This window comes from Centroberyx gerrardi, chromosome 18, assembly GCF_048128805.1.
Source record: "Centroberyx gerrardi isolate f3 chromosome 18, fCenGer3.hap1.cur.20231027, whole genome shotgun sequence".
NCBI classification, from domain to species: domain Eukaryota; kingdom Metazoa; phylum Chordata; class Actinopteri; order Beryciformes; family Berycidae; genus Centroberyx; species Centroberyx gerrardi.
In genome coordinates this window covers 25,753,254-25,765,084 of record NC_136014.1, presented here as the reverse complement: position 1 = coordinate 25,765,084, position 11,831 = coordinate 25,753,254, and the positions used below count along the sequence as shown (strand labels likewise).

Genomic DNA, 11,831 nt, shown 5'->3' with positions numbered 1-11,831 from the left:
AACGGAGATTTCCACCGTTTTGTTGAGGAGGAAAAAATTGACGCTTACTCTTATGAAGTGATTGTAAAACACATTATGGGTTCATAAGATCTTTTCTTACAAAATTGTGTAGTTTGAGCATGAAAGCGCATGTTTTTTTGAGATCCTGACTGAATGTAGGTAGTGTTTTTTTTTCTCCCAATCTAGACACTGTATATAGCATTTTGTAATGAAACCCTTCAAGTGGTTCCTGCTGGCTGAAACTGATCCAGATTTAATTCCCTGGCCTGATTTCCCTGCTGATCCTCATTTAAACTCATAGTGAGAGCCTTCAGGTTTTAACGGTGTGATGAAGTCACCGGAGGAGGCTTTTAACAGTTGGTCTTCATTTGTACATACAAAAAATTTAGATTATTATTCAGTTTTGTGCTGTTGTTTTTTTTTTTTCCTATTATATTTTAATGTTTGCTCCCAAATTGTGACACTTCTAACGAGTGATATCCATTTTTTTCTTTTGTAAAGAATAAAAAGTTTGTGTTACAAACTGTCGTGGTTTGTCTCTTTGTTGGTTTGTCTCTATCTGTTTTTCTTTTTTTCCACCTCCAATGGTATCACTATACTATATATATATTTATATATATAAGAAAATTGTGTAATATATTTGTAGAAAAATGGGAAAATAATTCTGCACAGTGCAAATAAAAGGCTAGAAATGTTACTTAAATACAGAAAAACTAATTTATTACATAAGTGCCCAACTTAAAGGTGTTAAAGTGAAAAATATATAGAAAGGAACTAAGGAGTATAAATGTTTTCACTTGTCTGCAGAATTATTTTCCCATTTTTCTAGTTTACAATACTTTAATTCTTGCACCTGCATTACAATTGATCTTCATCTGAGCGCAACCAGCATCTTTACTTCTCTGTGTATAATATTGTTCTGAAACTGATTATAGGATTACTCTAGTTATTTTTCTTAAGGGCAACTGAACTGACTTAGACGAGCCTATAATGTGTTTTTCATGAACTTTTTATTGTACGGTAGATTTCACAGGTACAGACAGGAGAATCAAATGTCCATGGGATCTGTATGTCTGGATCAATATTGTGTATATACAGGATATCCAACACACACCACACCTCAGTACACTATACGTTTAGTATACAATGAATAACACATGCACACATACAGTATCTGGACATACACTTACCATATACACCCTATAATTACTATATATGAATATACCCATAACCCATACATCAATACAAATACACATACATTCCCATTTTGTCACATTCACTATGGATAGTATCATACATACATAAACAGCTTATATACATATACATTATTATTATTATAATAAACATGCGTTCACACATACACATGCATGCATACATTACACATGGATGCAAATACAATGTGTTCACCATGTAAAACAATCACATACATAACGTGTGTGTGTATATAATATACATGTGTGTTTGCAGACTGGTATGTGTGTATCTGACTCGTCTGTATCTTTTAAGTCTCCTTTAAACTCATTTTTACAGACGAGCCTTCTTGTGATTCTTTTACTGTTCCTCTGTGTTTCTATTGTTCTTATTTCCTTTTACTGCTGCCTTGTTTTAACTTGTTTTTAACTAATTTCCTTTTAACTTTTTTGTGTGTACTGCTTCTTTTATTTTGTAAAGCACTTTGTTTTGGAAAGGTGCTATATAAATACAGTTTATTATTATCATTATTATTATTAAGCCTAAACCTAGACTCAGCACCACACCTGTCAGCAGTTTGGAGTGAATATTGCCCAAATAGAGCTGCACAATAAAGTTTTGTTAAGGGGTAAACAAATAAAATCATACACTTGTGATTTGTGAACAGCAAACAAATCTCAAATCTTGCTGTTCACGAATATTTACTCACACAAGTGTATGATTTTGTTTATTTCTTTATTCACATTCTGTGTGAACAGTATTTGCAGTGTCTCTTCAGGGTGTGTCGCAGTAAAACCTCTCCCCCCCTCCTCCCGTTCCTCTCATGTCTTCTTCTCACTTGTCCAGACCTGCAGCTGCTGTCTCCTGCTGCATATTTCTACCTGAACGGTGTCGTGAGCATCCAGGTTCCCCCAGAGTCCCCCCCCCCTCCCCCCCTCCTCCCCTCCTCCCCTCCTCCAGGCTCCACTGCAGCACATCAGGAATGTTTGATTGTTCCTGTTGAAACCAATGAAAGCTGCTCCACTGCCGTGCTGCGTTCAGGGGAAGCGTCCAAGCTCGAAAATCGCAGATGTTTAATTCTCAGTGGCTGAAGATGAAACTTGATGCTGGATTTGATTCCCGTGGGGAAATTACATTGTTGTTGAAAAGAAATTTGAATCTAAAATGAGCAATAAAAACCATAAAGCAATAAAATAGAAGGTAAACAATTTTGGGGTCCTATAAGTGTATGCTGGTGACAATAATTTAAACACGTTAAGTAGACTTCATTGGTTGGAAATATGTATAAGTTAAGTTACAGCTACATTTACTTACAGTTGTTACTTACAAATGTAATTTGCAGTTATGATTGCTTGATTACTAAATAAGGAATATGTGCTATATACAGAAGCTATAAACATAACAATACAATCTAAAAATATCAGTTTGTATACAGTATGAAATAGTAAAGGCCTAACGATTATGAAAATGTCATTAATATATGCAGAATATAGGCTAACAATGAGAGAGATGTAGTGTGCATGGTGTGCAAATGTGCATCGTATTCACATTGTGTCTTTGTTAGGAAAAGTGCTGTATAAATATACGTTATTGTTATTATTAAAGGGAAAGGAATGCAATCTCATTTCCATATTCCACAGATTAATCTCCCAGTTCCAGCGCTGATGTGACGCGTTCAGAGCAGTTTGACTTCCACTTTACTGTCATATTTGCCATTTCTTCAGGTCGCTCCTGTGCGCTCGACTTGTTTTTAGGATATTTGTGACTGAAGGTAGCAGCAGACCCTGCGGCCGCGCCCCGGACAGGAGCGCAAAACTCTCCCAATAAAACCAGGAGCCCCGGGCGGGAAGTCATGCTGCCTTCAAGTGCTGTCAGAAATGTCTAATTACATGTATAATTATGAGTTTAGCACAAATAACCAAACAAAAAAAGTGGTAAAATAAAACAGGGAAGTCTGAATTTTCTGATGTTTTGAATTTTCCCAAGTTTCCGAGATGTGGCGTTTAGGGGACAGAGAGCACGGAAAAGGTGTCAGCAACTGATAGTAAAAGTGATGCGTATGACTTATTGCTACTACTTTAAGATTAGGTGAACCTTTAATGAGCCCTGTTGGAAAAGTCGTTACAGCAACAAATAGCAAGAGGAAACATCAATGAAAAATAGAATATAAATAAGAGTAGAGTAAAAGCTGATGTAAGCATACTCATTTGACAATTTCAACACTAAAGTATAGGCCTACTATGTAGAAATGTGTGAATGAAAGTGTGAAAAAGTATGGATTAGAGCATGAAGAGATGAAATAAATCAATAGTCAAGACATCAATTACATTTCCATTACATTCCATGTTGTCATTATTTCCAGCCAAAAGCCCTTGAATGCATCGACAAGCGTTCACAACTGAGAAGTAGGAGTTTACGAGGAGCACTTGAAGGCAGCAGCAGGTAAAGGGGCAGGGAGTGTGTGTGTGTGTGTGTGTGTGTGTGTGTGTGTGTGGGTGTTCATTCCAGCAGCCGGTGCGCTCTGCTGTGTGTCAGACTGAAGGCTGAGCGGTGAACATGGCAGAGAAGGGACTGACGGACCAGGCGGTGTCCGACGCCTGCAAGGACGGAGACCCCATCACCAAGGTAACGCACCCTGGAACCAGGACCCTCACAGGTTTTCATGGAGGTTTCTCTTTCTGTCTGTGTGTCTGTGTGTCTCTGCTCTCCAGCCTCTCCCTCTCCAAACCCTGCAGTGTTGTAATGCGGTCTAACCTGTTGCAGCAGAGTCCTGCAGCGGCCTGCAGACCGGCTCTGTGAGCAGCTTAGACCAGGACCTGCTGTACTTTTACATGCCAACGATCCTTAAATAGTCGGTTTCTACACATCTGATTGAATTTTCTGTGTTTCTCATTCTCTTAAATGCTTGAAATTAGTTTCTTAGACAAATATAAATAGTGAAGTTGATGCCTGTGTATGAATTTCCCTTTGCCTTTCAGGGCGGCGACTTTAAAGAATCTAAAATATACGATAGTTGGATTTGTTTAACACTTTTTTGGTCACTGCATAATTCCATTTGTGTTATTTCACAGTTTTGATGTCTTTACTGTTATTCTAAAATATGGGAAATAGTAAAAAATAAAGAAAAATGTGGTGTGTCCAAACATTTGATGGGAAAGATTTACTATTTTCTACTACAAGAGAGTGCTGCACCTTTCTCTTTCAGCATGTTTTGGGGGTTTTACGGTTGCATCTCTCCTTTTTGTTGCTTGAGCATGGATTTCTTTTTCAACAAAGGATCCCTGAATAGAAATATGTTGAGCTGCAGCTTCCTGTTCAGTCAGATTTTATCCCAGGATCCCTCATCTGAGGAGATTTCAGTGTTAGGTATTGATTTAGTGCAGGAGTCAGAGTGTAGTCGGGTGGGAGAGGTTGAACTCTCTGATCAGAATAATCATTTACATTTTCATTTACATTGTATAAAGAATCCAACTAGAACTCACACACTGATAAAAAAGTAAAATAAAATCCAAGGGAGGCCAACTGATGCAAAAAATAACTGACTTTTATTTACATGAGATGCAAAAGTGACAAAAAAGTGTAAAAACAAAAAGAGCAAAAGCAATTTGAGAAAAGAAATGCACTACTGTGAAAAGTTTCCTGTTCTGCACTTCTTTATTTTTTGAAGACTGAAACCTTTTTTTTGTCACTTTATGTAATATTTGTCAGTACTTTTTTGCATCAGTTGGCCTGTTTTGGATTTCTTCCTTTTTTATCGGTGTGTGTTCTTGCTGACTTTGGGAAATCCACATGTCTGATCTGGAGAAATTTAGCATCTCATCTTCAATCTCATGTCTTATTCCAAAAAAAAATACCAGATAATTTCCAAATTGTGGTCTTCTATTCAGACAAGTGTTTCTGTTGGATTAGAATTTCTTTTCAGAGCTTTTTAACTCCTAGGTTTAGGGTTTATTTTTAAGGTATCAATCAATCAATCAAGTCTGGAAAAAGTCTTAAATTTGTTATAATAAGTGATCTAAATTTATGGCCTTACAGGTTTGTTAAATGTCCTAAATACAGTAATTAGAGGTCTTATGTTTTCACCATGTTCAATCAGAAATAGGTTCATTTTGCCAGCTTTGTTTCTTTATTGGTTGTTAAATTGGTCTTAAATTCAATTCCAGGTAGCAATAAAAAGTCTTAAATTTGGCTTTCTGAAACTTGCAGAGAACCGGGTTTGCATTTCTTTAAGCCAGTTACAGATATATCTGGTTTTAATTTCTTTATGAACTTGGTTGTCTCTCTCTCTCTCTCTCTCTCTCTCTCCCCCTCTCTCTCTCTCTCTGCAGGACTACATGATGCAGCAGACCATGCTGAGAGTCAAAAACCCGGTCAAATCTCTGGACTTCTACACCCGAATCTTGGGAATGACGTGAGTCCTGCTGTAAACCTGAACCTCTAAACCTGCAGTGTGGCTGAGGGAATACACAGGTTTACAGGGAAGTCAGGGTGCGACGTATCTGATGGCATATGATGTAGTATATGATGTGTAGTATGTACTGTGTATGGTGTAGTAAACAATCTAGTATGTACTGTATATGACCTAGTATATACATTATGTGTATATACTATATATGTAGTATAGGTAGTTATGATGTAGCATGATATATGATGGTATGTAAAGCACTTTGAGACTTGACTGTGATAAAGGGCAATATAAATAAACAAGACTAGACTAAACAAGACTAGACTAAACTAGACTAGACTAAACTAGACTAGACTAGACTAAACTAGACTAGACTGGACTAAACTAGACTAGACTAGACTAGACTAGACTAGACTAAACTAGACTAGACTAGACTAGACTGGACTAAACTAGACTAGACTAGACTAGACTGGACTAAACTAGACTAGACTAGACTGGACTAAACAAGACTGGACTAGACTAGACTGGACTAAACTGGACTAGACTAGACTGGACTAAACTAGACTAGACTAAACTAGACTAGACTAGACTGGACTAAACTAGACTAGACTAGACTGGACTAAACTAGACTAGACTAGACTAGACTGGACTAAACTAGACTAGACTAGACTAAACAAGACTGGACTAAACTAGACTAGACTAGACTGGACTAAACTAGACTAGACTAGACTAGAGTAAACAAGACTGGACTAAACTAGACTAGACTAGACTGGACTAAACTAGACTAGACTAGACTAGACTAGACTAGACTAGACTGGACTAGACTAGACTAGACTAGACTAGACTGGACTAAACTAGACTAGACTAGACTAAACAAGACTGGACTAAACTAGACTGGACTAAACTAGACTAGACTAGACTAGACTAGACTAGACTGGACTAAACTAGACTAGACTAGACTAAACTAGACTAGACTAGACTGGACTAAACTAGACTAGACTAGACTAGAGTAAACAAGACTGGACTAAACTAGACTAGACTAGACTGGACTAAACTAGACTAGACTAGACTAGACTAGACTAGACTGGACTAGACTAGACTAGACTAGACTAGACTAGACTGGACTAAACTAGACTAGACTAGACTAAACAAGACTGGACTAAACTAGACTGGACTAAACTAGACTAGACTAGACTAGACTAGACTAGACTAGACTGGACTAAACTAGACTAGACTAGACTAAACAAGACTAGACTAAACTAGACTAGACTAGACTAGACTAGACTAGATGACACCTAGAGTTGGTTTTCTTTGGTCTGATCCAGCTGAGAAGTTAACTTTGTTTTATCTTCTCACTGCCCAATTACAAGAGAACCAGAGGGTTTGTAAACAAGAGTCACATGACTCACTAGCAGCTTGTTTATTGGACAGAGTTTTCACCTGTCATCCTGCCAAGTCAGACATTTTGGCTGCAAGAGGGAATCAACACAAACCTGATTCCAGTTCCTGTAACTTTATCTAACATGACGGACTTGTCTGTCTCTTCTTCTGTGGTGTTCATACTAGTTAAGAACACATGAAGAAGTAGCTGAATATGAGCATCAGTCCAGACTTCATTTTGTTCTGCTAGGCTTTCCAAGCATGAGGAACCGCTGGCTGTCAGATTCCAACATCCGTCTCCTTCTACCCATAATCCCTTGCGTTTGTGGCTTCCGTCTCTCGCAGCTTGCTCCAGAAAATCGACTTCCCCTCGATGCGTTTCACCCTCTACTTCCTGGGGTACGAGGACAAGTCGGAGATCCCGGAGGACATCAGGGAGCGGACGGCCTGGACCTTCTCCCGCCGAGCGACCATCGAGCTCACACAGTACGCATCACCAGCACACACACACACACACACACACACACACACACACACACACACACTGCATGACCCGCACACACACACTGCATTACAGGATAACTACACTGTAAATTAATGAGTTTGTGTAATTTTACGGTCTTGAAATGTTATTCAGATTTAAATAATTTTACTGTAATTTTATGTTTTACTGTAAAATCACAGTAAAATTTTGTATTATAATCACATTTGTAGAATGGAGTAACATGCAGTCTATATATTTACAGTATCTGACACTTTTTTACATTAACATATATGACATAACATACATACGTTTTTTTTTTTTATTTTTTTTTTTTTTTACAGTGTATATGGATATGTATATTCTCTTCTGCTTTGCATTGTGTGTGTGTGTGTTTGTGTGTGAATTAGTGCCCCCTTTAAAATTTTGGTTGCACCTTTAAATTAAGCTGTGAAGTTCTGCCTCATCTAATTTCACATTCTCTCTCTCTCTCTCTCTCTCTCTCTCTCTCTCTCTCTCCCTCCCTCTCTCTCTCTCTCTCTCTCTCTCTCTCTCTCTCTCTCTCTCTCTCTCTCTCCCTCCCTCTCCCTCTCTCTCTCTCTCTGTCTCTCTCTCTCTCTCTCTCCCTCTCTCTCTCTCTCTCTCAGTAACTGGGGATCAGACTCAGATGAAAGCCTGTCTTACCACAACGGGAACTCTGAACCACGAGGATTTGGTAAGAACCCGCATTCAGTTCATTCATTTAAATTTTTCGAATTCCTTTCATACCTCATTTAGTCAGAGTTTTTAAATAAAAGGTGCTTGTTGTCATCAGTTCAGACCCAAAATCACCACATCATCACCATATGATTCCACTGAAAGACGATAAACGATACTATTGAATTATCACCCGGCCCTAATTACAATGTACTACTGTTACATATACTTGATTTGTTCAGGAAGATGTTTGTTGATGTTTGCTCATGTGGACCGGACACCTACAATACATATGTGTGTGTGTGTGTGTGTGTGTGTGTGTGTGTTTTCTGGGTGTAACACTGCCTGCTCTCTCTTCCTTGTTGCAGGTCATATTGGCATTGCTGTTCCTGACGTGTACGCCGCCTGCAAATTATTTGAAGAACAAGGAGTGAAGTTTGTCAAGAAACCTGATCAAGGTTGGTGCCTCGTTGTCTTCTGACATGTCGTAAGAGAGAAGAGAGACGGACTCGGGGTTCCTGCTGGTCTGGAACAGTCTGGAAAATCAATTTGGTCGTTTCCAGGTCTTGAAATGTTTGGGAATTGTCTGAAAAAGAACTGGGAGCAAAACATCTTTTGCTCGTTCCCCATACAGGTGATCACTCATCTTATGTAGCTGTTGACTCACTGTCATGTCACATATAGTGATATTTCTTGCTGTGAAAAGTAATCTTCATCTGTAAAGTGATATGAGCTGGTTCTCAGTCAGCAGACAACAAACTGAACACTGAACAAAATCCTCAAATCCAGTCAGGAAATTAAGGTCTGGAAAAAGTCTGGGATTTTGAAATGGGAAATTTGTAGGTACCTTGTCATATTTAGTCTTTACAGAGCAGAGGTGGGGACCCGGGTCACATGACTTGGACTCGAGTCACAGTTTTAATAGCTTGAGACTTGACTTGCTGCATGAAGAGAAGACTTGAGACTTGACTTGACTTGGGTTCTGGTGACTTGGGACTTGACTCTGACTTGTACTTTGATGACTTGAAAAGGTTTCTAAAGTCTTGACTTGAGATCTTGTGTTTGTGTAAATGACTTAGATTGAAAGTGATGAGATTTGTTCCAGCGGACGACTGAATTTAAATTCTGTTTTCTGAATTTGTATGGAATGATTGAATTTATTGAAGTTGAAACTGATTATAGAAATCAAACTCATGATGCTCTTACCAAGTTTTTATCCTATTAAAACCATATTGCATTGAAAAGTCCTAGATATTTCGTTTTCTTTAAGATATTAAATTGATACTGGACTCTTGATTTGTTCTGACTTGACTTGCTGTTCTACATTTAGACTTGAGACTTGACATTAATGACATGGACTTGACTTGATAATCTACTTTACTTACTTGACTTGAGACTTGTGCCTTGAGTAAAGTTGACTTGGTCACATCTCTGTTACAGAGTCATGGAAGTTGTGGTTTTTTTTTTTACAAACCTCTCTAAAACACACACACACACATGCTGTTGGCCAATATACATTTCCACCAGCAGGTGGAGCTCAGGGCCAAGTAGAGGCAGCACCGCCTTCATGTTAGAAATTTTGGTGGGCAGTGTGTGTGTGTGCGTGTGCACGTGTGTGTCCGTGCACGTGTGTGCGCGTATGTTCTACTAATCTCTTCTTTCCCCTCCATGCAGGTAAAATGAAGGATCTGGCTTTCATACAGGATCCGGACGGCTACTGGATTGAGGTTTTAAGTCCGAACAACATGGTCGACTTGATGTCAACTTAGGACAGGAACACATTTACCCAGACAGATGCTTCACTTCTCTTACCGTGTTTACATAGTTTACTTAGCCCAGATAAACTCCACTGTACATTCTGCCTTCTGTTTCACTTCAGCTGCTGTTGGCCAACATGTTGCCATGTTACAGTTTTTTCTGATTGCTTAGGCACTATCTTTGAAACTATAGGCTATTTTTGCAAAACTCTACACACTAACCACAAAACCTTACACCAAACCAGCAAAACATTATACATCTCTTGCAAAAGCAAACAATTCTGGCAAAACTCTTCAAACTCTTTTAAAAAATTGTGTTTTTGCGTCAATACAGTACACACAAACCATCATTTGAATAAGCACACGAAGCACCAACTACGCACTGATAGTCTAAATGAAAAACACTTGTGGCTTTTGCTTTTTCTGTGTGTCGGGCATAGCAGTTTGCAATACTGTAAAGTTTTGTCATACATGTAGTACCGTAAACACACATACATACAGGTATCCAAATGTGTAAAGTATGGATGTGTATTCCGAACATAACACACTATCAATACAAATAAGGGGAAAAAGTTTTTTTGTTTTTTTCTTACTGTAAGAAAAAAAATAAATAAGTTTTTCCCCTTATTTGTGTATGTGTATGTGTGTTTACGGTACTACATGTATGACAAAACTTTACAGTATTGCAAACTGCTATGCATCAAATGATGGTTTGTGTGTACTGTATTGACGCAAAAACACAATTTTTTAAAAGAGTTTGAAGAGTTTTGCCAGAATTGTTTGCTTTTGCAAGAGATGTATAATGTTTTGCTGGTTTGGTGTAAGGTTTTGTGGTTAATGTGTAGAGTTTTGCAAAAATAGCCTATAGTTTCAAAGATAGTGCCTAAACAATCAGAAAAAACTGTAAGTTGCCGAAAAATGTGTCTGGTCTCAGAGTTTTTAGAGCATAACTGTGGCCATTTCCAACCTGGACCCTGTTTCCCATCTTTTCCCATAAATTCTGACAATTCTGATAACTCTGATCTCGTCAATTGCTTCACTGTAGATCCATTTATGTTTGTCTGTAATGTAGTCCTACAGGGTCAGTGGACACCAAAAATCAACCCTAAAAACACCCAAAGCACGTCTTTTTCATCAGATTGATCGCTCACTCCATAATGAGACATGTTGGTAAAAAGATGTAAAATGATCTAAAATCATTCCTTTCTCCTACAGTTTTGATGCTGTCTCCATGCGCTGCTGTGTAAAGTAGTGCAGAATTAAAAGTGAAAGTTGCCAAGTCATGGATTAACTGAAAATCAAATATAAATGTCTCATTATACAGAGTGAGAGTGTTGAAACAGGCTTTGGGGTGGTTTTGGGGTTTGGGACTGTACCGGAGAGTCCTGGCAAGAAAGACACAAGAAGTTTTATAGTGAAGCAATTGAAGAGATTTTGATCAGTATGATGGATAATGGTATGAAAATTAAGTCCAGGTTGAAAATGATTCTGCTTTAAGGTCTGAGTCCAGCGGGCTTCATCATGACTGTTGAGCTACAGCCTGTCTGAAGCGTCAAGGACATGCAACAGCTCCTCATTTCCACTGAAAATCAAAAAGAAGCCAGTCCTGTTAAAGGAACACGCTAAGTTTTTGGGTAGATCGTCCCGTTGGTCGACTTACCTGTCAAGTGATGAGAACATAGACACCAAAATCATCCACGTGTCCCCGGTAGATCGTCGGCTCTGGTGCTCCATGCTAACACTTTAGCATTCACTGTGTTGAGTGACAGTCCGTCATGTTCCCCTTTCCACAAGTTGTATTCCAGTGATTCATAACACAATTGTTTTGTTTACTGTTGAAAAATATGATATTTCAATTAAAATGAAATTATGTCATTTCTTTCAGTCTGCATCCACATTGTAATGTTATGAGATTGATATT

The 11,831-nt window shown here is 38.4% G+C and overlaps 1 protein-coding gene across 1 annotated transcript; it reads left to right on the top strand.

Annotated features, from left to right (window-relative positions):
- The first annotated feature begins 3,688 nt into the window (after window positions 1–3,688).
- On the top strand, window positions 3,689–11,510 carry LOC139920324 (lactoylglutathione lyase-like). The gene is made up of 7 exons (XM_071910322.2): window positions 3,689–3,816; window positions 5,520–5,602; window positions 7,322–7,462; window positions 8,105–8,172; window positions 8,522–8,611; window positions 9,828–10,063; window positions 10,819–11,510. The coding sequence occupies exons 1-6, from the start codon at window positions 3,748–3,750 to the stop codon at window positions 9,920–9,922; spliced, it is 546 nt and encodes a 181-aa protein (XP_071766423.1). The 5' UTR covers window positions 3,689–3,747; the 3' UTR covers window positions 9,923–10,063; window positions 10,819–11,510.
- Window positions 11,511–11,831: the final 321 nt, after the last annotated feature.

Bases quoted from the DNA above. Each gene is read 5' to 3' on its own strand.
- LOC139920324 (XM_071910322.2), top strand. From the start codon at position 3,748: ATGGCAGAGAAGGGACTGACGGACCAGGCGGTGTCCGACGCCTGCAAG. The intron at 7,463-8,104 runs GTACGCATCACC...TCTCTCTCTCAG, and splicing joins GCGACCATCGAGCTCACACA to TAACTGGGGATCAGACTCAG. The intron at 8,612-9,827 runs GTTGGTGCCTCG...CCCTCCATGCAG, and splicing joins TGTCAAGAAACCTGATCAAG to GTAAAATGAAGGATCTGGCT.